A 21,876-nucleotide genomic window follows, 5' to 3' on the forward strand; every position below is an offset into this window, starting at 1 on the left:
TTCCAGTGGTTGGGAATTCTGGGAAACATATTCCATCAATTTCTCTCTTTCTGAATCTCTTATAGAATCTTCTATAGCTTTTTCAATCAGGGAAGTGACTGTAAGATTGCAAAGAGTATTTATCCCTTTCCAGATCTGATATTCTTGTCCTACTATGGCAACAAAAAGATAAGCAGAGTGTGATTCTTGGTGGGGAAAATGCCAAAGAACAATAACTATGACAGTCGTATTGAAATTATTAATAACTGTCTGAATTAGGATGCTAATCAGAAAACGCATGCTTTATCTTTAAAATATATTCATTTCTGTTATTCAGATTGTGTAGAAGTTCTAATCAAGGAGGAAGACACAAGATCTTTGCAGGAGCTAGAAGACAGAATTGAATGAGGTTTGCATATGAAACAATGTGACAATTGTTCATTTATTATGTTTTTGTCAGAAGTGCAAAGATTTGTCTGACTGGGACCTCAAACCTGATTAAAAATATGAATTGCAAAACTACAGAAGCATTTTATAAAGAATAAAGAATGTAGATGTATTTGGAATTAACATAGAGTGATGATTCATCATAACGACTGCAAAAATATTAGTAATCAGATGATCTTTTCAGAAACCCAGCATAATCTTTCAGTGGGTATTTTCATTTCCATTTGCTTATTAGGAGTGGATGAAGATAGATGGTAGATAAGATCTGATGGGAAATGTAGTGCATAAGTGCTTAGTTTTGTTAACCAGACAGCTAAAGCTGTCCTGCTTTGACACAATATCATCATACCAAAGCACACAACTTTTTCCTGTTCAAAGTTTTTCAAAAGACTTATTTGAAAAATTGTATTTCAGTGTATTGCAGAATAAAGTGATCAAATTTGCCCCAGTTTGTTTGTTGTTATGAAGATACCTTACCAATGATAGCTTGTTACTACAATAGAGGTGGATGAACTGTAACTTGAAGAAGGAACCGGAGACTGTGAGATATAAGGCTAGATACAGATATTTAAAAATAAAATAAAATAAACAAACATGAGGAGTTGTGCTATTGTGTGATTCAAAGTTAGCATTTTTTACTCAATATTTGGGTCAGTTTTGACCATGGCCTTATCTACACAGCCTATTTAATGCAGCTTCAAGCAGGTTTCAAAACGTGGCTAGACAACACATGCCATGAAAGTGCACTTAGGACTTTAAACCTTAACGTCCCTCAAAGGTTGCTGAAGGAGACTAAAAATGCCGTTTGGGCAAGTCACATATCCACGTTTTGCTTTTAAATGTTTTATCACCTCATATTTTCCTACAGTAATCAACTGAAATATAGATTTTAAAAGTGGTATGTTACACATTTTGCTTGTCTTTCATTGTTTAATGCTGTTTTGCAGATATTTTAATTCTGCAACACTGTTGTGGCCAACCTATTTTGATAATTAATAACATTTGATTCAGCACATTTTAATCTACCTTTAAAAGTGTTCTATTGGAGAATGGCTCCATAACAGTCTGATCAATAGTAGTTAAGTTGAAGTAGTGGAAATAAAATCAATGAGATAAGTAGGCTTGAATCCAAGCGCGCTTACTTAACTGTGTGGTGGATTGGGATATACATCAATAAACTTAAACTGTATTGCAATTATACTTCATTATTCTGTTATGGGTTTATGTGGAGCCAATTATTGTTATTCATTGACCTGATCTAACAGGAATATAGTTTTCCAAGTGAAACTGTTGAGAGTAAATCCTCAAGACTGTTTTCCATCTAGATGACTTATTTTTGCTTGGATATATGTATATGCCATATGCACAGACTGAGCATTCCTTATCTGGAATTCCGTGGAGCTGTGGTGGCACAATGGGTTAAACCTTTGTGCCAGCTGAACTGCTGACCTAAAGACCTGAAGGTCAGTTGTTCGAATCTGTGAGAGGGGGTGAGCTCCCATCTGTCAGACCCAGCTTCCCATGCAGGGACATGAGAGAAGCCTCCCACAGGATAACACATCCGGGTATCCCCTGGGCAACATCCTTGTAGACAGCTGATTCTCTTACACTAGAAGTAAATTGCAGTATATTCTCAATCTGCCTCTGACACGATTAAAAAAATAAATATAAAATCTGGGATTCCAAAATCCAAAATATTCCAAAATCCAAAACATGGGTGGCTAAGATAGTGACACTTAGTGACATGGGTGGCTAAGATAGTGACACTTTCTGTTAGTTCAAACTACATCAACTGTGTACTATGCACAAAATCATTATAAATATTGTATCAGATTATCTTGAGTATATATGGTGAAGGTGTATATGAAAGATAAATGAATTCAATGTATTGTCGAAGGCTTTCATGGCCGGAATCACTGGGTTGCTGTAGGTTTTTCGGGCTATATGGCCATGTTCTAGAGGCATTCTCTCCTGACATTTCGCCTGCATCTATGGCAAGCATCCTCAGAGGTAGTGAGGTCTACTACCCCTGAGGATGCTTGCCATAGATGCAGGCGAAACGTCAGGAGAGAATGCCTCTAGAACATGGCCATATAGCCCGAAAAAACCTACAACAACCCATAAATGAATTCTATGTTTAGACTTTGGTCCTATCTCCAAAATATCTTTTTATGTATGTGCAGGTATTCATAAACCCAAAATTCAAAGCACCTTTGATTCCAAGCATTTCAAATAAGGGATATTTAACCTGTATGTTTTTTTTGTATTTTTGTATTTATTTACGTCATTTATATGTTGCTCTTCTCACCCCAAAGGGGACTCAGAGCGGCTTACAAGATATATATACATACAATATATCATATTATTAGCATAGAACAATATCAGTATTATATATTACTATATTGTACTATATCATTATATTGTAATATTATTAGTAATATTACAAGTAATATAAATATATATAATTATAATATCATATTATTAGTAGTAGTATTGTATTACAAATCCATTTTTATGAACAGTTCAAATGTGTGTGCTTGTTTGTAAGTTGTAGCTTTCTCTGTAAAATTAGCAGATTTAAGATAGAATTTCCATATTGCTATGACATTTTGTTACCTTCCCTGCCCCAAGATTTATTTTAGAATAACATGCCTATTATAAAAGTGCCAGTGCAACCCATATTTGGCCTTGTGTCCAGTGATGATCATCGAAAGATTCAGCGGAGACTTTTGGCCAGATATCTGAAAGAGAATGTGATTAAGAAAAAGAAACACAAGTAAGTTTAAGTAAAACTACAGAAGTATATTGTTATATATTGTATCTGGACAGCATTTGGAAAGAAATCAGTGTAACCTACACTGTTCCTGACAGTGCCTTATTATGACAGATAGCTGAATCTGAAGACTTAGTAAGAGAAAGTTTATTAGACCCTAGAAGTATTTAACAGAAAGTAGATGGGGAAATGTAGACATTAGAGATCCTTAATATTAATTTGGGTTGGAAGGATAACAAAATGAAAGGGACAAATAACGAGATAGGACAGACAAATCAGTCAAATACTTTTTCCTTTAAGCTTATGTGATTATCTGGAAGCCACAAGGATCGGCTTAAAAAGCATGGTATGGTTAACCTGCATAAGTTGAGAGGACACATGGTACCCATGTTTAAATCATAGAATCAATGAATCAAAGAGTTGGAAGAGACCTCATGGGCCATCCAGTCCAACCCCCTGCCAAGAAGCAGGAATATTGCATTCAAATCACCCCTGACAGATGTCCATCCAGCCTCTGTTTAAAAGCTTCCAAAGAAGGAGCCTCCACCACACTCCGGGGCAGAGAGTTCCACTGCTGAATGGCTCTTACAGTCAGGAAGTTCTTCCTCATGTTCAGATGGAATCTCCTCTCTTGTAGTTTGAAGCCATTGTTCCGCGTCTTAGTCTCCAAGGAAGCAGAAAACAAGCTTGCTCCCTCCTCCCTGTGGCTTCCTCTCACATATTTATACATGGCTATCATGTCTCCTCTCAGCCTTCTCTTCTTCAGGCTAAACATGCCCAGCTCCTTAAGCCGCTCTTCATAGGGCTTGTTCTCCAGACCCTTAATCATTTTAGTTGCCCTCTTCTGGACACATTCCAGCTGAAAGAATGTCATAGGGAAGAGGGAGCAGGCTTGTGATATCTAATGAGATCATAGTTAGTACAATATGCATACTAGTAACAAATGAGAAGATGAGACTGCCTTGGGACTTTTATTTGTCTTAAGGAAATGCAATATTTGGTTTCTCTTGCCACAGCTAGAGGGAAATACCATAACTAACTAACTAAATATCTGCATCAAATATTTACTCTGCATCATAGTATTCTAAGAGCTGGAGTCAGGAAAACAATTTAACTATGGCTCTTTAGCAGTTTCTCCAGGTGGTCCGTGCCCTTTACCCATGACACCTTCCATTTGACAAAAGAATATAGCAGACATTCAGCCACGGCTTTCACAGAAACAAAGTACAGAATATTTTTTATTGTATCAACATATATATATATATATATATATATATATATATATATATAGCCAAAATCAAATAGAGTTAAGCACATTAGAAACCTCAATAAACAAAACAGCGGTTGTCAAATTTGGCAGTAGATTATCTTCTTTGGAGAACTCATTACAGATGTAAATATCTTCTCCTCAACATACTTTTGCCTAATTTCAAAAGTGGGAAGATGTATGGTACCACCTGTATGGTAGATGTCTAGATTAGGCAGGGTTTTGTGGTAGAAGATGCAACTTGAGAGATCTGGTTTCTACTCATTGATGCCCCCCCCCTATCTTCCCATTGCTTATTGGTTTCTCCCCAGTCCTTCAGCCTTTTGAGCATCAAAGAACTAATGTTGTGCTCAATTCAAATAGGTTTTGTAGACTCTTTTGTTCCATCCCTGTTTCCAATGTGATACTCATGTGCTTTTGATGCTGTCATCACCCACCTATATTGTTTCTTTTTCTCATTTGCAAAGGCCTGGATGAGATCTGGGAATGGATTACAGAAGTGCATGGAAATTTTAGGTTCCCCTTTTCCAGCTCTGTAGAATGTTTAGATCTAGTTTTAAGCACTGTGCATGTTCAGTTATACAAGGAAATGCTGCATAAATAACAGAAACTTCTTGGTGATGATGCTATGGAACCAGGACCTCAGGGAAAAAATGCCCCTTTTGCTTCATGGATGATCCACTTACCTCTCCTCCAAAGAGTTAATTATAAAGTGTATCAAAGCTGCAGTAAAAGTGAGATGTTTACTCACAACATTTGGCAAATTAAGGGCACAAACAACATTTTATACTGCACATTAATTCATATGCTTTAAAATTAAATAACTTTTTATTGTGATCCTACTTTGTATTTTGATTCCATGTATATATGACATGTCAATTAAACTGAAATTCTGTATTGAATACTTTTTTAAGAAACCCATTGGAACTTACAGAAGAATTCATTCAGGATTTCAATGACTCACTAGAAACAGAAAGAAAAGAGAAATTCATAGAACTGGCTAAAAAAATGCTTGCGAGATGCAAGGTTTGTATTCACAAGAATTACAGCGGTTTTTTTAATGTCACACTCATAAAGACCATCTGTTCAGCTTAAATGTCTACAGTAATGTTTAGCAGTAAGAATGAATGTAAACATTTCTAATTTCAAAATGATCGTTACTTACTTTTAAAAGTAACATTAAAGTGCAGAACAACATTATGTACTCATTTTAAAATATGCTATTCAGATCTAAATTTTATATTGCTCTGAATTCTGAGTACTTCTTATTAAAGAAGATAACATATTGGAACAGAGTATTACTAAAAGTAGTTTAAAAGCAATTATACCACCCTTCACTAAACAAATTCAGTCAATATGATGAGGAATGTTCTAGTACTAGAGTTACTTCTCCTTCTGTCCAGATGAAAAGATGATAACTTTCTGGCAAGCTCAATCTGTTTGCATATTATGTTCAGCACGAGTTTTTCTCTGGAGTCTGCTGCATTCTTTCCCTTGTCAATTTGGCAAGAAAAATAGATTAACAAATATAATTATAAGATTTTACAGTTACCCTATATTTTGTGCATACCAAAGTGAGGTGGATAACTTCTCTTTTTCACTATTAATGATAATGACTATTTATCAAATTAAGATTACACATAAAAGTATAAAATTCAGTATTGACAAATTAAGCAACCTTATTTTATGTCCACACTAGCTCTAGGAAGTTGTCCACACAAATGGACTAATCCAACTCTTGACAAACTACCAGCATTTCTACTCTTCTTGGACCCAATTCCAATTTGGGTTTTAAAAACAACAACAACAACAACAACACTTTATTTATATTCCACCATTCTCCCCAAGGAGACTCAGAGTGGATTACAGCATATAAACAGACACAGGCAAACATTCAATGCCTTGTTGCAATGAAACAAAATGAGACACAAATACACAGACAAAGACAAAGGCTTCTCCTTTCATTTCCTCTTCTAGGAGGTGGTACTCATCTCTGGCTCTAGGGGAGGTACTCTTCTCCATTTCCAAGCCAAAGAGCCAGTGTTGTCTGTAAACACCTCTTGGTCGTGTGGCTGGCATAACTGCATGGAGCATCTTTTTGCCTTCCCGCCAAGGCGGTACCTATTGTTCTACTCACATTTGCACGTTTTCTAACTGCTAAGTTGGCAGGAGCTAGGACTAACAGCAGGAGCTCATCTATCCCACGGATTCGAACTGCCAACCTTCAGGTCAGCAGTTCAGCAGCACAAGGGTTTAACCCATTGTGCTACTGTGGCAATGCAATGAATCGAGACTTTGAGGGGACTAAAATGGCCCATCTAACTGAATGACTGCTACATTCTTGAAAAAGCCAGATCAGTTAAAAAGTATGTTTTCCCCATTTACCCACCAGAATTGTTTTCCTTATCATTTGGCAACAGGGAATGAGCCGCAGGGAATGAAGGACACTTGAAATTCATTGTAGCAGGAAAGAGAAGCAGTGGAAGTACTAAAGATATATTCTCACCCCACTCTTTCTGCAAATATGAACAAACTAATTAGTTTAAACCCTTGATTGGAGAATGACAGATGAATATAGCAGTACTGTACTCCAGGTTTTTTTTTAAAAGTCATTACAGCTTGTTAATGTTCTAAAAATGGAATATGACTGTATTTTTGAATAGCTGTTTTTATTCATATGCAAATTTAATGAATGAATTTCATAATTCACTCCATTAACTTCTATTTATTTAATCAAGTGATAGCGGCCCTGTTAAGAAACAAGGTAGAAAATTAAAATGGAGAACTGAAAAATTTTCTCACTATAGTATCCGTTTTCAAATTCTGAAATTTGGTAATTTCCTAAATATTCGTTATTAATTTTGTCAGTGCAACTCTGGACTGAGATGAAAGACTTATTGATCTAGATAGCCAGCAGATATTATTGGACGAAATTCTTTGCTGAAAAACAAAATTACCACAATGACACGAAAATGATTGCTTCAATAAAGTATATGTCATTGCTTATACTGAAAGCTAAGATCCTGCAATAGGAAATCAAAGACTTCTTGGGAGGAATATTATATTGCTTAATTAGTGGAAGCAAAAAAATGTGAAAGAAAAGTGCCTTAAAGGCTGTACAGAGAAGACAGTCATAAAATGAGTTGTATTTAGACATTGAAAATGAATAAAAAAAATTACCAAGCAATGGTGATTATGATGTTTTGTTTTGTTTTCAGCATTATCAGGCTTAAATTGCAGTTTCCTAAAGGAACAATAGGTTGGTAATAAGAGTCATATGCAAAGACTTACTATGCAAATTACGTCCTGTTTTTGTAACAGGCTAGGAATAGGAAACAACCTACTAAAGTATATAAGAATAGTGGGTTGTTGTAGGTTTTTTCGAGCTATGTAAGAATACAAGAGAATAACAAATGTCAATTTGGCATATGATATTTTATTTCATGTATGCAGATCCAAATTAACATTGTGGAATTCATGGAATGCAGGAATACCACCTTTGACTCCAACTAAAGTGTAAACATTGAATGAGAGATTCCTGTAGAATACAACTGTAGAATTATATGGTCTGTTGCACCCCAGAACTGGAAAAATCTATGACCACAGCACCACACAAGAGTCCAGAATATAAACAAACAGTTTATTGTAAAAACACATCAAAAGTATAGGAAAAAAGCAGAAATAAACAAAGATGTATATCCAAAAAGGTTTAGCAATAAGCAATAATCCAACAAGAATCCAAATGTCTCATACAGATTCAAAGGTAATACAGTCCAGGAATAGCCAAAAGAAATCATAAGACCAGCTTAAGTCCACAATCATAAGTTATACTCAGACCCCTTTCACACAGCTGAATAAAATCCCACATTATCTGCACATTATATATGGCAGTGTGGACCCAGATAATTCAATTCAAAGCAGATATTGTGGGATTTTTTTACCTTGATATTCTGGGTTATATGGCTGTGTGGAAGGGCCCTTAGTAAAACTTGAATCATGAATACGAAAACAGGAACATAGAAACTCCCAGAATACTTGAATCCAACACCAAAGGCTTGACTTGAAACAAGAACCAGAGAACTTAGGCTTAGCTTCTCACTTGAATGATACATTGCCTGAACTAACTCTTTAGGTAAACAACTTGCTAATTAATAGCCACCCCATGAAAGCATTTCGTTTCCCATGAATTCTCTCTACCACTTTCCCATGTAATTGCTCTGACCTGCGATGCCTGTTCTCTGCTCTGATCTGTAAATGGTTGTAGCAGTATCATTACAGCTAAACAGTTATCTTTTTATTAAATATTAACTTGCAGAATTACATCTTGTTATCAAGTTAGCTCCAGCTATTGTTTCTTGCATCAGTAAAAACCTAATAATAGAGTCCTTAAACACACACATATTCTACAGTATGCAAGTCAATTGATTATTGAAAGGATATTCTAAATCTGAATTTTTCTCCCCTGCTTTTGCATTCTTTGTTTTCCCAACAGAGGCGATCTGGTCTTACTACATTAGGTTGTGGGAAGCATGTGGATCTTCCATTAGCATGGACTGAAGCTATTATGTTATCACAATGTAGAGGAGAAATCAATGAAGGTTTGTTCGGTTCAAATGAAGATACACCCTTTCCAAATTCTATTTTATTTTGTGTTCCTCCTAATTCAAGCTATGAAAAATTATTCACATTTGAAATAAAACTAACCTCTTTCCTCAAAGACATTTTTGCTGTAATAAATATGAAATATTTGGAGGGACCAGTTTTGACATGAGCAAACATAAGATGGATGCTGAAATCCAGTCTTCAGTTAGGAGACAGAAATAGAGGCAGCTCTTAGATTTGCTTTGCTATTTACAGTGCAGTTTTGATACCATTGAGAGTTGCCCATAGTGCTGACCTTGCCTCTGAGTGATGTCTTAGCTCTCTACAGATGACCAAATTGTGGAAGGTTGGGCATTTTGCAAAATGTGTGTTATATTTGCACTGAAGTCTACATGCTTCTGAACGTGGAATGGGCAATCACTTCTTCCCATTTTTCAGGAAAATAGTGAAATTAATGCCCTGCCTAGAACCTTATATTTTAATTTTTTCAGTTACAAACCATGTATATTCAGTATTCTTCTTGAGGATTAGCTTTTCATTATGTGCTCTTTCTAAAACTAGAATAAATTGAGTGTAATTTTAAAATGGCATTTATACCTGCAAAGTAATTTGCCATGAATAATGATATGTTTTAGATTTCCTCATTGATTTCTATGAATAAAATAGCATGGTAAGTACATTTGAAGAATTAGAAGGGGTAAAACCCTTTAATAATAGTGGAAAAACTGCTCCATTGGGTTTGGACACCAGCCAGGTTCCACTAGTCCAGAATAATGTAGGAAGAACTGTGCGGTCATGAGCTAAAAATCACCTTCTCCTTTTTGTTTACTGGAGCTTTAGTTGTATCAAAGGCCCTTACGTTCCTAGGAGAAAGCCTTTGGATGCAGCCCAATATAACGATCAGTGTTCTTAGTAAATTAGCTCATCTTGGATTGTGAGTAGGACAGGAAGGTGCAAAGATTAAAAGGACACTGAAGGACATCTAATCCTCATTAGGTGATCTAAAGTATATATACTGCCTTGGCAATAACCTAAGGATGTTATTCCACATTGGGGGGAGGGGGGAGGTCATGTCACATTACTATGGTGTTATGTCCCATTGCATCAGAAAGTAAATCATATCATTTCTCTGATTCCATCACAAGTTGTTCTTTTTTGTCTTTTCTCCCAAAATCATTTTTGAGCCAGTGCACTTCCCGCTTACTCCATTAAAAAAAACCCTTAGCGGAAAAAAAAAACCTTTGGAAATACTGGGCATTTCCTTCCAATCTCGCTACTCTGAAGTAGACCCAAGGCACTGGTTTTAACAAGACACCACTTTTGGGATACAGGGCTTTTCCCTCTAATCCTGCTACTCTGGCGTAGACCCAAGGCACTTATCTTAACTTGATACATCTTGCTACACTGCTGTAGACCTGAGGCACTGATCTTAACTAGACACAACTTTGGGGATACGGCGCTTTCCCCCTCCAATCCTGCTACTCTTGAGTAGACCCAACTTTGGGGACATTACTTTGGGGGATACTTGACTTTCCTCCCAATATCAGAACTTTCCACTGCAGAAGTACAAAACTTTAAAAGCTAGCAGTATCTCAACTTAGCCAAGAAGGAGAAATGACAGGAAAAACAAAGATATTTTTAAAATTTGGAATGTCTAATTATTAAATTAATTAAAATTAATTACCATGCCAGGCTCATTAAGGAGGATTTGGGAGAGACATCGGGCATCTGTAAATCTACAATATATACAGTGGTTGACTTGTTCCTTAGAAGCCAAAAATATTAATATTTCCATTAGGGATTCACTACATGTGGTTAGCCTGGGAACTGAAGTTAATGCCAATAAACACTGTAGTATTTATAAGGATAGTTAGAAATGAAACATTGTCCAGCACTAAATAGCATCTGGTTTCTTTGCTAGTGAAAACTTCAGGAAAGCTTTAGTTTAGTTTAAACCTTACGGATATTTTGAAAAGAGTTTTTATTTGTAACAAATGTACATGTTGATCAGTTATAATGAAAACTTAGTAGCAAATAAAGTTTGCAGAGACAGCTAAGCAAAAAATGTCAGTATCGCCCTCAACAATTCAGATAAAAGAATTAGAGTGTAAGATTTCCAGGAATGTTGAAATCATGGCAATTTTTTCTTATTGTTATAATATAATTTTGCCTGATATAATTACCATGTTTGGTTTAAAGGTACAGTTAGTCAGACAATAGGTACAGACTGCATTCTCTTTTATTATGTTTTGTAACAAACGAGAAATACTTAAACATCAATGTTAGTAAAAAAAGTTTCTTCTGATCTTTCATAACAAATTGTTCCCATAATAAGAACCAAGAAAAGGCTAACAAACATGTTACACACCTTTCTTTTTTTAAAAAAAGATACCTACTTCTTTCAAAAATATTTCAGCATTAATTTTCTTAGATACTATGGGACTGAATTAACAACACCATTATTTTAAGTGGTAGTAAAATTCTAACTACTATAAGGGGGTTATGACCTGCTATGAAGGTGAAACTCTGAAATTGTACATATAGTCTGTGATTCTGATTTCTTAGGCTTCCTTATATTAGTATTAGAGTAGGATTTGATTGGGCAAATTGGAGACCATCGGCATATACAGCTCTCTTGCTCCCTTCCTCCCCAGTTAAAGACCCTTAATGACAAAGTGGAATCCAGTTTTGGTATAATTGACTTTTGATATAGTTTTTTTTAAGCAAATGATTGTTCCTATTTTAAAAGTCCTTTTTGGCATAAAAGAGGGCTGGGGTATTGACAATTGCATAAAAGTGACAAATTGCATCCCTCTCAAAAAGTTCTGTGGATGCCCTTTTTCATTTTGCTTTTGTAAGGAGGTCGAGAGAGTGTGGCCATCCAAGATTTGGAGAGGGCAAAATGATCCCTCCAACTACAGATGTTGTGCTCTAATGCTTTAGAACAGTGGTTCTCAACCTGGGGTCCCCAGATGTTTTTGGCCCACAATTCCCAGAAATCCCAGCCAGTTTACCAGCTGTTAGGATTTCTGGGAGTTGAAGGCCAAAAACATCTGGGGACCCCAGGTTGAGAACCACTGCTTTAGAACATTTCTTAGTGCAGTGGTTCTCAACCTGTGGGTCCCCAGATGTTTTGGCCTTTAACTCCCATAAATTCTAACAGCTGGTAAACTGGGTACGATTTCTGGAAGTTGTGGGCCAAAACACCTGGGGACCCACAGGCTGAGAACCACAGCCTTAGTGGGAAGCACTCTTGCTACCATCAGGTAAGCTCCGCGACTGCATCCATGGCCAATGCTCTGCAAAGACTCATTTTGAAAGATTGAAGCTTGCTTGAAAAATTGAAGTTTACTGTTATCTACATAGAAAGTGTCCAATTGCAGTCATAAACCGGAGTGAAAAAATAAAATGTGGTAGCAAGTATGGCAGCCTTCACAATAGATGAAGTTGATGATCACCTTTTGGCTAATTTCCAACCTGGAGTTGCAGCCTTGGATATGTATGCATGGAACACAGAATTTAAAGATAGGAACATAATAAAAAACATATTGTATGAGAACAAAGGACTATCTAGTCTAACATTCTATTTACATAATGGTTGTCCATGTGAAGCTTGCTAGAAGTAATGAATCCAAATATACCCTGATTCTTTTATTCATCAGCAACTGATATGGAAAGCACATTGCCATTTTGACTAGTAGCTCTGAAAGATTTTTTTAAAGCTTCACCCTCATGGCTAAGCCTTATGCCTATAGACATGTAATTAATGTGTTGTCAAAGGCTTTCATGGCCGGAATCACTGATTTTAGAGTTTTTAATACTGGCAGCCATATTTTGTTCATTTTCATCAGGACAGTAAATAAAGAGGAACACTCGAACAGCAAGGAAATTTCTGACATGAAACAATCAGGGCCAGCTAACACCTCCCAACAAAGGATCCCCCAGGCAGGAACCAGCCAGTCTTTGAAGCTGCAAGGCCATTCAATGTTAATCAAGGTGTCTAGTTGCAACATTCACACTTGCCTCAAGCAGACAAGAGTTCTTTCTCCCACTCTGGACATTCCATAGATATATAAACCTCACTTGCCCAGTTTCCAACAGACTTCACAACTTCTGAGGATGCCTGCCATAGATGTGGATGAAATGTCAGGAGAGAATGCTTCTGGAACATGGCCATACAGCTTGGAAAACTCACAGAAACTCAGACATACAGTTACTTCATAAATTCAACTTCAGATTACATCCTTTCAAACTCTGGATTTCACTTGTTGACTTCCCATTAGTTAGTGATTGGACATATGCGGGGCTGTAGATTTTCCCCCACCAGTCAAGTGTGGAAACCATGAGAAGTCAAAAGTTCTCTCTTACTTACATGCAAAATACAAAGAGGGCCTTGATAAGCAAGTTTCACCACCACCTCTTTTTGCAACTATTGAAAGGACAGAAGTGCTGCCTTTTTTGTAATGTGGTTTCCCCCCACTGCCTCATATAATTAACTGTGCTTTGTAATTAGCAATTATGAAAAAAACAGCAATATAAAAAAGTGAACTAAGCAAATACTGGCAAGAAAACAAATGTTATAGAATACCTCAATAATCAGTGCACATTGCACATTCCTAGAAGCCTGTTTGATTTTATTAATTTAGATGGCTTTATTATACAATAAGATTTAATTCATCATCTATCATAAACATTTCAGCAACTGTTGAATAGAATTATGAAAGAGACAAGCCTTAATTGCTTCTTCATCAAAGTGATAATCAGAAAAGGCAAACAATCTGGAAAAAATTGATGTAACATTTGTTTTATTTGTTCATAACTTGGCAAGCATTGTGTTGCAGGTGTGATGAGGACTGAATGAAATATTAAGGCTGTGCATAGCAAGCACTTGATATGAATTGTTTTTATATTTTTACATTTTTTTATTTCAGAAGCTCTTGATATTCTTCTAATTTCCTTGGACCATGCTCCTGTTGCTGCAGATCATATCCCAATTTTATTTTTTATCTCAGAGTCCATATTGTATAAACTCTGTTATGATGCAGTCAAAAAACCGTATCTCTTCTCATGTGAAATCAAGTTCTCCAAGGTATGTTGTACCTTTGACGATAAATGCCAATGCCATGGTATTGTAATATGCACATTGTTTCCTTGTACGTATTCTTAAATGAACAGCTCTGAAGGTGGGTTTATACCAGGAGTGCCTTACCTCACCTCTGGAAGCTGGATCTGGTGCTGTTTTTCAGTTATGGGGATGCAGCAGTGGACTAAATTCCACCTAGGTCACAAACTCTTTCCTCTTAATCATGAAATAGTTAGTGAAAATTGTTCCTGTTATCAACATATTGTATGTTTCCCAGTGTGGATATATAAGATGATATATTACAAAACAAAAATCCATACCATAAAAGTGAAAAGATACTACTCACCATTATTAATTCTTAGTTGCATGTATTTTGGTTTATGCATTTTAGTATTGTGTTTTATCTGTCTGCTTTAACCATTATGCCCCACCTCAAGCTGCAAAGAGAGGTGGGTAACAAATAAAATTATCATCATTATTAGAATTTAAAAAAAATGCCAGCTGTCTTTTCGCCACTAAGATTACCTTACAGTACAGTTCATGTCATCCACAAGATCTAGCTCAGGTATGGGTAAACCCAGGCCCGGGGGCCGGATGTGGCCTCTTGGGTGCTTTTCGCAGATACTCCTCTCTCTCATCATCCTATCCTTCCTTCTCTCGTTCCTTCCTCCTTCCCTCCCTCCCATCTTCACCACCCTCTTTCTGCCTCCTTCCTTCCCTTCCACTCTTTCATCCTTTTTTCTTTCTCTCTTTCCTCTCTCCTTCCCCCCTCTCTTTTCCCTTCCTTTCCCTGTGTCTTCCCTCCCTTCCCTCCTTCCATTCCCTTTCAACCTTCTTTTCTTCCTCCCTCCCTCCCTCCCTTCTCATTTTCCTTTCTGCTTCCCTCCTGGAGGATGTTTAGCTGGGAGAAGAGAAGGTAGAGAGGGAACATGAGAACCATGTTTCAAGATTTAAAAGGGTTTCCCATTGAGGGGGGGGGGGTGGACTGACCTTCTGCTCTAGAGACCAGGGAACAAGGGAGCAATAGTTTCAAATGGCGGGAAAAGGGATTCAACAGAAAAGATTAGGAAGAACTTCCTGAGAGTAAGAGCTGTTGGGGAATGGCATAGGCTGCCTCTGAGTGTGATGGATCTTATTCATGTTTGCCATTTAAATTAATCTCTCTTCAATATAATTCAGGTATTATTGGGAGGAAAGGGAACATTATGGCACGATTGCATTGATCATTCCATGTATTTAATATTGCATACCTCCTTGTGTGTAATATTAACCAGTACATATAGTTTGCTAATCATTTGATTGAGGGAAAATAACAGCAAATGTTGACCTCATTAACAAAAACATCTCATACCCCAATATACAATTTTTTTCATGTCAGGAGCGACTTGAGAAACTGCAAGTCGCTTCTGGTGTGAGAGAATTGGCCGTCTGCAAGAACGTTGTTCAGGGGACGCCCCGATGTTTTGATATTTTTACCATCCTTGTGGGAAGTTTCTCTCATGTCCCTGAATGGGGAGCTGGAGCTGACAGAGAGAGCTCAACTCGCTCTCCCGGATTTGAACCGCTGACCTGTCAGTTAGCAGTCCTGCTGGCACAAGGGTTTAACCCATTGTATCACCGGGGGCTCCTGGTGCACAACGATGCTGTAATAGTTTACTTGATATAACTGCAGACTGACTGCTGCTTCTCAACCAATACTATTTTTTGTTTGTTTTGCTGTGGGAGTGCGTTATTAGAGCTGAAGTTTATATTGTGCAGACCTTATTATACAAAATAATTTGCAGCAACATGTTCAAATAAAAGCAATGCATTTTCTGGCTTCATATTGTCTTTATAGGTAGTTCCATTCTCAATTTTTATCTCCCTGGATTCATTGGCTTTGAGTAGTCTATAAAGAAATATTTTGTAAAATATACTTCCAGGTGATTCTTTAATGAGATGTTCTAAAATACTCAAAAGGAGTGATTTTTTTTATTCCAGTGCATATGGTTAGCTAATAATGTTAGTGATCATTTTTGTGTAATGTGCTTTTTACTATTTAAATTATGTCACCTCTTTATATTCCCATATGGATTATCATTAACCAAAATGTATGATGTTAGGTCACATAATCTTAAAGCAGCAGCAAGAGATTTATGCATTCAAGAGAGGGGATGAAATTGAAGCCATGTAAATGAGAATGTCCAGAAGAGAGAATTACTTTTGAAAACTGAATAACACCTGTAGGATAATTGAAGGATTGGCTAGTACGTTATTACTTAATAGTTTAGCCCTGAACCTCAGTCATCTCCCTCTTTCTCGCCATTCGTAAGGCTCTTTCAAGCAACACCTTTTTATCTTAACTGCAATGATTTCCCTTTTCGAGACTGAAGAGTCATGGAGTCTGGTCACTAATAGTCTCAGGAGTGGTTTAGATAAAGATACTGATCTCATTCTAGCCAGTGAGCTGGAATTGATACAAGTCTGTTATCCTCTTACCAAACTTGGTGCGTGTTCATATATGTGCAAAGAGTAGCAATACTGGACCATTACAAAGAATAATAGGGGTGCACATGTATCCACATCCAGGCTCCTTTGCCTTGGCAAAGTTAATTTAATGCACACAATGAAGAACGGGGCTGCATTGAACTCTTTGATGATATTTCTTTGCATGAACACCTGTACTTTATTGAGGTATCATATCCTAAGTTACAAAAAAAAATTAATTGAAATTCGTGTCTAACAAGATATCTTCAAATTGGAGAGTTGACCAATTTTTTTTTTAAAAAAACCCAAAATAATATTTTCAATGCATGCATGTCTCTTGAGAATTTTCAAGGGCCCATCTCAATGGGACATATACCCCAACTTTGGCAAGAAGTTGCTCCTGGGCATCTACTTGATGTACAGGGATATACAGTCCCTAAAACAGGGTTAATGTAGTTTAACCTGGTGTTAGGTAAAGTTAAGGAATGCTCCTCGCAAAATGCATTCTGTACATAGAAACTGCAGATGAAGTTCAAGTCATATTATTAGGGCTGTGCGATTGATGAAAAAAGTTTCAAAACTCATTGCAAAATCAGAGGTGCCAGTGTTTCATTTCTAAAGTGTTTCTAAAGTGTCATTAGTGAAAATTTCATTACTATAACGGGAATAACGAAATGTTGTCACTTTTTTGTTATAGTAATTGTGCAAGTGGGGAAACTTCAGGGGCTCCTTTCTCTCTCATGTTTACAGCTATTGTGAGTAGAATGCATTTACCAGCATTAGCCCATCAAGTTTCAGAACATTTCACTTACCCATGGATTTTAGGGGAATTTTCAAAGTTTTTATAAACAACATTTTTTTAAAAAACTACAAGAGCTATCTTCTTGAATTTTCTATACAATGACACAAGATAATAGGGGATCATTCCTCCCAACTTTCAGAAATATTCATAAATCTACTGATTTTAGGATTTTTAAAAATGTTTTGACAAAAATGTTTTTTTAAATCATAACAGCTGTCTCATTTAATGCCTCTCATATTAACCAATAAATCTTCAATTTAGTGATTTTTTCCCTTTAGCCCAGCACAGAGATTTACTTACTAGAAGGATCAGTCAGTCCTCTTTGCAGGTTCAACAATTTTTTGGAATTCTGACTGGCTGTTGCTACGGAGGGACAAATCTTCCCCTTCCTGATTTCTGATGCTGAGCTGAATTCTGGGAAATGTAGTTTTGGGCAGAGCCTTTTGAAATCTTTGGCATAGGGCTCCTCACCTTCTCAAACTACATTTCACAGAATTCTGTTCTTTCTCAGTCTAATTCCCAGCGAACTCTGCTTCCTTCCTGCTGCTTCCCTTTCCTAATGGCAAGAGGCCATTAATTTAAAGAGGAAAGGCAGCCCCTTTGGCTTTGCTTTCTTTCATTGTGCTGAAAATGAAACTGACTTTGGGAGGCTTCTGAGATTTACAAAATTCAAATGAAAAAGCATTGGGCAAGTTTTGATTCTTAAGTTTTCGGTGGGGGCCATGCTCGCATGTCAGATATCACATTTTAAGTACTAATTTAACTAATTTGATATAACTTATGACAACTAATGAAAAAAAATGATACCCCTAGTTATTATGATGGTTAACAATACATACTCCTTCAGTCAACAATACATACTCCTTCACTCTATCTCAGTGATTACAAAGCAGAAGCAATCTTCACAGGGATATCCTTTCATAAGGAGAGTTTTCACCCAAACATTAGTAGCCTACAAAAGAAATTGCTAGCCTGTCTGCCAGCTCAATAGTAAGTTAATGAAAAGAATGAAAGAAGAGATGAAAAAAGACCCAAATATCTTCAAGATCATTCCTGCATAGTTTTATGGAAGCAATCTATCACAGACACCTGGCAAATGGTTGACCAGCTACATTATTAAAGAATGTGTTGCTTCTGTCTGTCTTGTAAATATACTTTTTGTTTGTTTTTTACTCATGTACTTTTGCTCAGGCCATATTGTAATCCTCTGTGTATTGTATTGAATCCTTTACAGTACGCTGACTTATTACCAAGAAAAGCAAGATATTGGTCCTAGGCACTTTGATATCTCAAGTCCTAATATAACCTCTGAGAATGTTCTTGTCTTGCTGCCCTACTCAGTTCACTTCAGTTATTACTAGAGATTATTAACTTTCTGATGATTTATTGAATTAACTCTTTCCTACTATCCTGTTCATCTGATTCAGCCAATATGTTAATGAACCAAATATGTTGTGATGTCCTCAATGTGTTGTGCTTTACTAAGTAATCACAGGGTTCATTGTGGGCCATCACAAGGCTTATTAAGTTACTTGATATGGTTTGTGGCCTGTTTTTCACTTTGAAACATTCTATAATTAATTTGACATTTTGTTAGGTTTTCTGGTAATAATTTTTAGTGAGAAAAGTCCCAAGTAAGTGGTAAGGGAACTGAGCTTCTAATCCCAATGCAAGGGAGGGCACTTCCACACAGCGGAATAAAATCCCACATTATCTGCTTTGAACTGGAATATATGACAGTGTGGACCCAGATAACCCATTTCAAAGCAGATATTGTAGGATTTTCTGCCTTGATATTCTGGGATATAGGGCTATGAGGAAGGCCCCTGTGAAGCAAACAGTGGGACATGGCAGAAGCAAAATCTCACTATTTTACGAAAGTGAAATGGTTTTATGAAAAGCCCCCTAAAATTGATGAAAATTATATGATTCCAATTAATATCTTTTTGATTTTTGGACAGCTTGGATTTTTGGCGCTTTTAAGACTTCTTCTAATACATTTCTTTGATGGTCAGAATTTTTCTGAAGAACACAAATCCAGGCTTCATACTGGCTTAAAAGGTACACTGTTTTTTTCTGTTTACCTATCTCTCTATATTTATGATGCACTGGGAAATATAAAATATTTACCATCTCATTTACTGTGTTCACTCCAGTAATGTTACTCCAAAACTGTATCCGAAAAGAGAGGGTATACTCAGATTGTACTTTGTACTCCTGTACTTCTACCAGATTTGCAGTGTAGTAAGTAAGGATTTACCCACAGAAGAGAAATTACAATATATCAAAACAATAGTGCTTTCAGTTGGGGCTTATCAGTTGTCCTATATGAGACGATTTGAAAAGGGGTGGACAATTCACTGTGATTTCCTTTCAATTGGCAAACTAAGTAATCAAATTACTGAATAAAATGCCACATCTGCTTTGAACTGGGATATATGGCATGTGGACTCAGATATTCCAGTTCAAAGCAGTTCTTGTGGGTTATTTGTCTGTGTGAAAGGGTCCTTACTGTGAGAATTTTGAAAACGTCTTTTCTATAGAAAAAATTGTTCCTTCCCCCATTACCACTTCATATCTGAAAAATGAATAATTGTGCTAATAATTTGGGTCACTTTGACCACTATTTTGATATATAGAAAGGCCTGTCTTTATTAGTTTCTTAAAAGGCAGATAACATTTAGATAAACACAGCGTAGGTACATTAGGGGTTTGACACCACCTTAGCTGACATGACTTAATGCTTTGGAATACTGGGATCTGTAGTTTTGTGAGGTACCAGTGCTGTTTAGCAGAGAATGCCATGATAATGTATCTTAACCAGACTGCAGGGAGAGATACTGCCAGAAACAAAAATCATTATGAAGTCTGGCTCCCCTTCAATCCTGTGGAAGATGTTAATTACTGTTAATAGACCTTAAATTATAAATCAGTTTAGTGAGTTCAAAACACATGGTTTGATCCAGAGAACCAGTTCCAAACTCTGAATGCAGTTTGGTTAATGTGAATGGCCCCTGAAGGCTTTGCGTCATGCTGCCATGACCTAGCACACATTTCAAGTAGGAAGAGGTTATTTCCACAAAGGGAATAATCTTCTATTGCAAAATCCTCTAGAAGATTTCCCCCAAGCCTGGTTCTCCTATTCAGTCTGACTCTTCATGCATGCAATGTGACTACAGAAGCTTAGGGTGTTTGAGAAAAATAAGTTCACCAGTCACCCACAATACTAGAATTTCTAATGAATTAATTCCAGGCCAGATCTCTTCCTAGCATATGCCAGCCTTTTCAGCATCCATGTAACTGTATGCAGTGACTCAGCAAGCACTTGTTGGGTTTGGTGAGACTGCAGAGGTATTGCAGTCTTGCCAGTGTTACTGGTTGTCATGGCCACAGATTCATACAGGGAACGAGGAAATCTGACAATTGAAAACACTGTTGATATTATATTTGTTTGGCTTCCGTTTCACAAGATTCACCTACAGCAGTCTGAGATAGAAAGCATATTAAGAAAACTTCAAAAAAGAGATCTTCCTGAATGTTGTCCCCAGGGAATGTTGTAATACTGTGATATGCATAAATATGCATATTAAAAAGTGACCCACAAGTGATAAAAAACAATGCTATCCTCAGAAACTTTCCCCAAAATAATATATTGATTTCAATAGAGAAACTGCACAGTAAAAAAAAAAACAAAACTATTTCAGATTTAGGTTGACTTTGTCAAATTATTGTTGGCAGAGTCATTTCATTCTGGTAGAATGCTATAATGATTACAGTATTATGCAAGAAAAACATTACTAAAATGCAGATTTCACTTCTATTTATAGCACAAATAATGAGATTTGTCTCAAGCCTTCCAATATTAGTAAATAGTATTCATATTAGTATTGGGATCCCAGGTGGCATAGTGGGTTAAACTGTTGAGCTGCTGAATTAGTTTTCTCAAAGGCTGGCAGTTTGAATCTGGGGAGCAGGGTGAGCGCCCGCTGTTAGGTCCAGCTTCTCCCAACCTAGCAGTTCGAAAACATGCAAACATGAGTAGATCAATAGGTATCACTTCTGTGGGAAGGTAACAGCACTCCATTCAGTCATGCTATTAGGCTTGGAAATGGAGATGAGCCCCCCCCCCCCCCCCCCCAGAGTCGGACATGACAAGACTTAATGTCAGGGGAAACCTTTACCTTAGTATTAGGACATCAAAAATATGTTCCTTTTAAAATGTACCAATTCCTTATATGGAAATAGATGGGTTACCGAGTGCATGCTACCAAATTAAACCCAAAGTTCCAAAAAATCCAATTTTGTATAAAGATGGCTTCTGGCTCACTGTAAGCTGATACATTTGTAGCAGACTTTTTTTTCTTGTAAAGTAGCACATAAATTGCATGTAATCAAGAATGTAGCAATCACAGAAAATGTTTCTATGTGGGAATGGAGGAAAAAATGTTTGGTTTGTA

The 21,876-nt window shown here is 36.7% G+C and overlaps 1 protein-coding gene across 1 annotated transcript in view; it reads left to right on the top strand.

Annotated features, from left to right (window-relative positions):
• Positions 1 to 3,074: 3,074 nt before the first annotated feature.
• TMEM232 (transmembrane protein 232) overlaps positions 3,075 to 21,876 on the top strand; it is a 152,655-nt gene continuing 133,853 nt past the window's right edge. Inside the window, exons 1-5 of the mRNA XM_067464496.1 lie at positions 3,075 to 3,202; positions 5,381 to 5,492; positions 8,959 to 9,064; positions 14,000 to 14,157; positions 19,381 to 19,480. Of these exons, the coding sequence (XP_067320597.1) occupies positions 3,075 to 3,202; positions 5,381 to 5,492; positions 8,959 to 9,064; positions 14,000 to 14,157; positions 19,381 to 19,480 (604 nt within the window). The remainder of the gene's footprint in view (positions 3,203 to 5,380; positions 5,493 to 8,958; positions 9,065 to 13,999; positions 14,158 to 19,380; positions 19,481 to 21,876) is intronic.

Source organism: Anolis sagrei, chromosome 2 (genome assembly GCF_037176765.1).
Source record: "Anolis sagrei isolate rAnoSag1 chromosome 2, rAnoSag1.mat, whole genome shotgun sequence".
Taxonomy (NCBI): Eukaryota; Metazoa; Chordata; class Lepidosauria; order Squamata; family Dactyloidae; genus Anolis; species Anolis sagrei.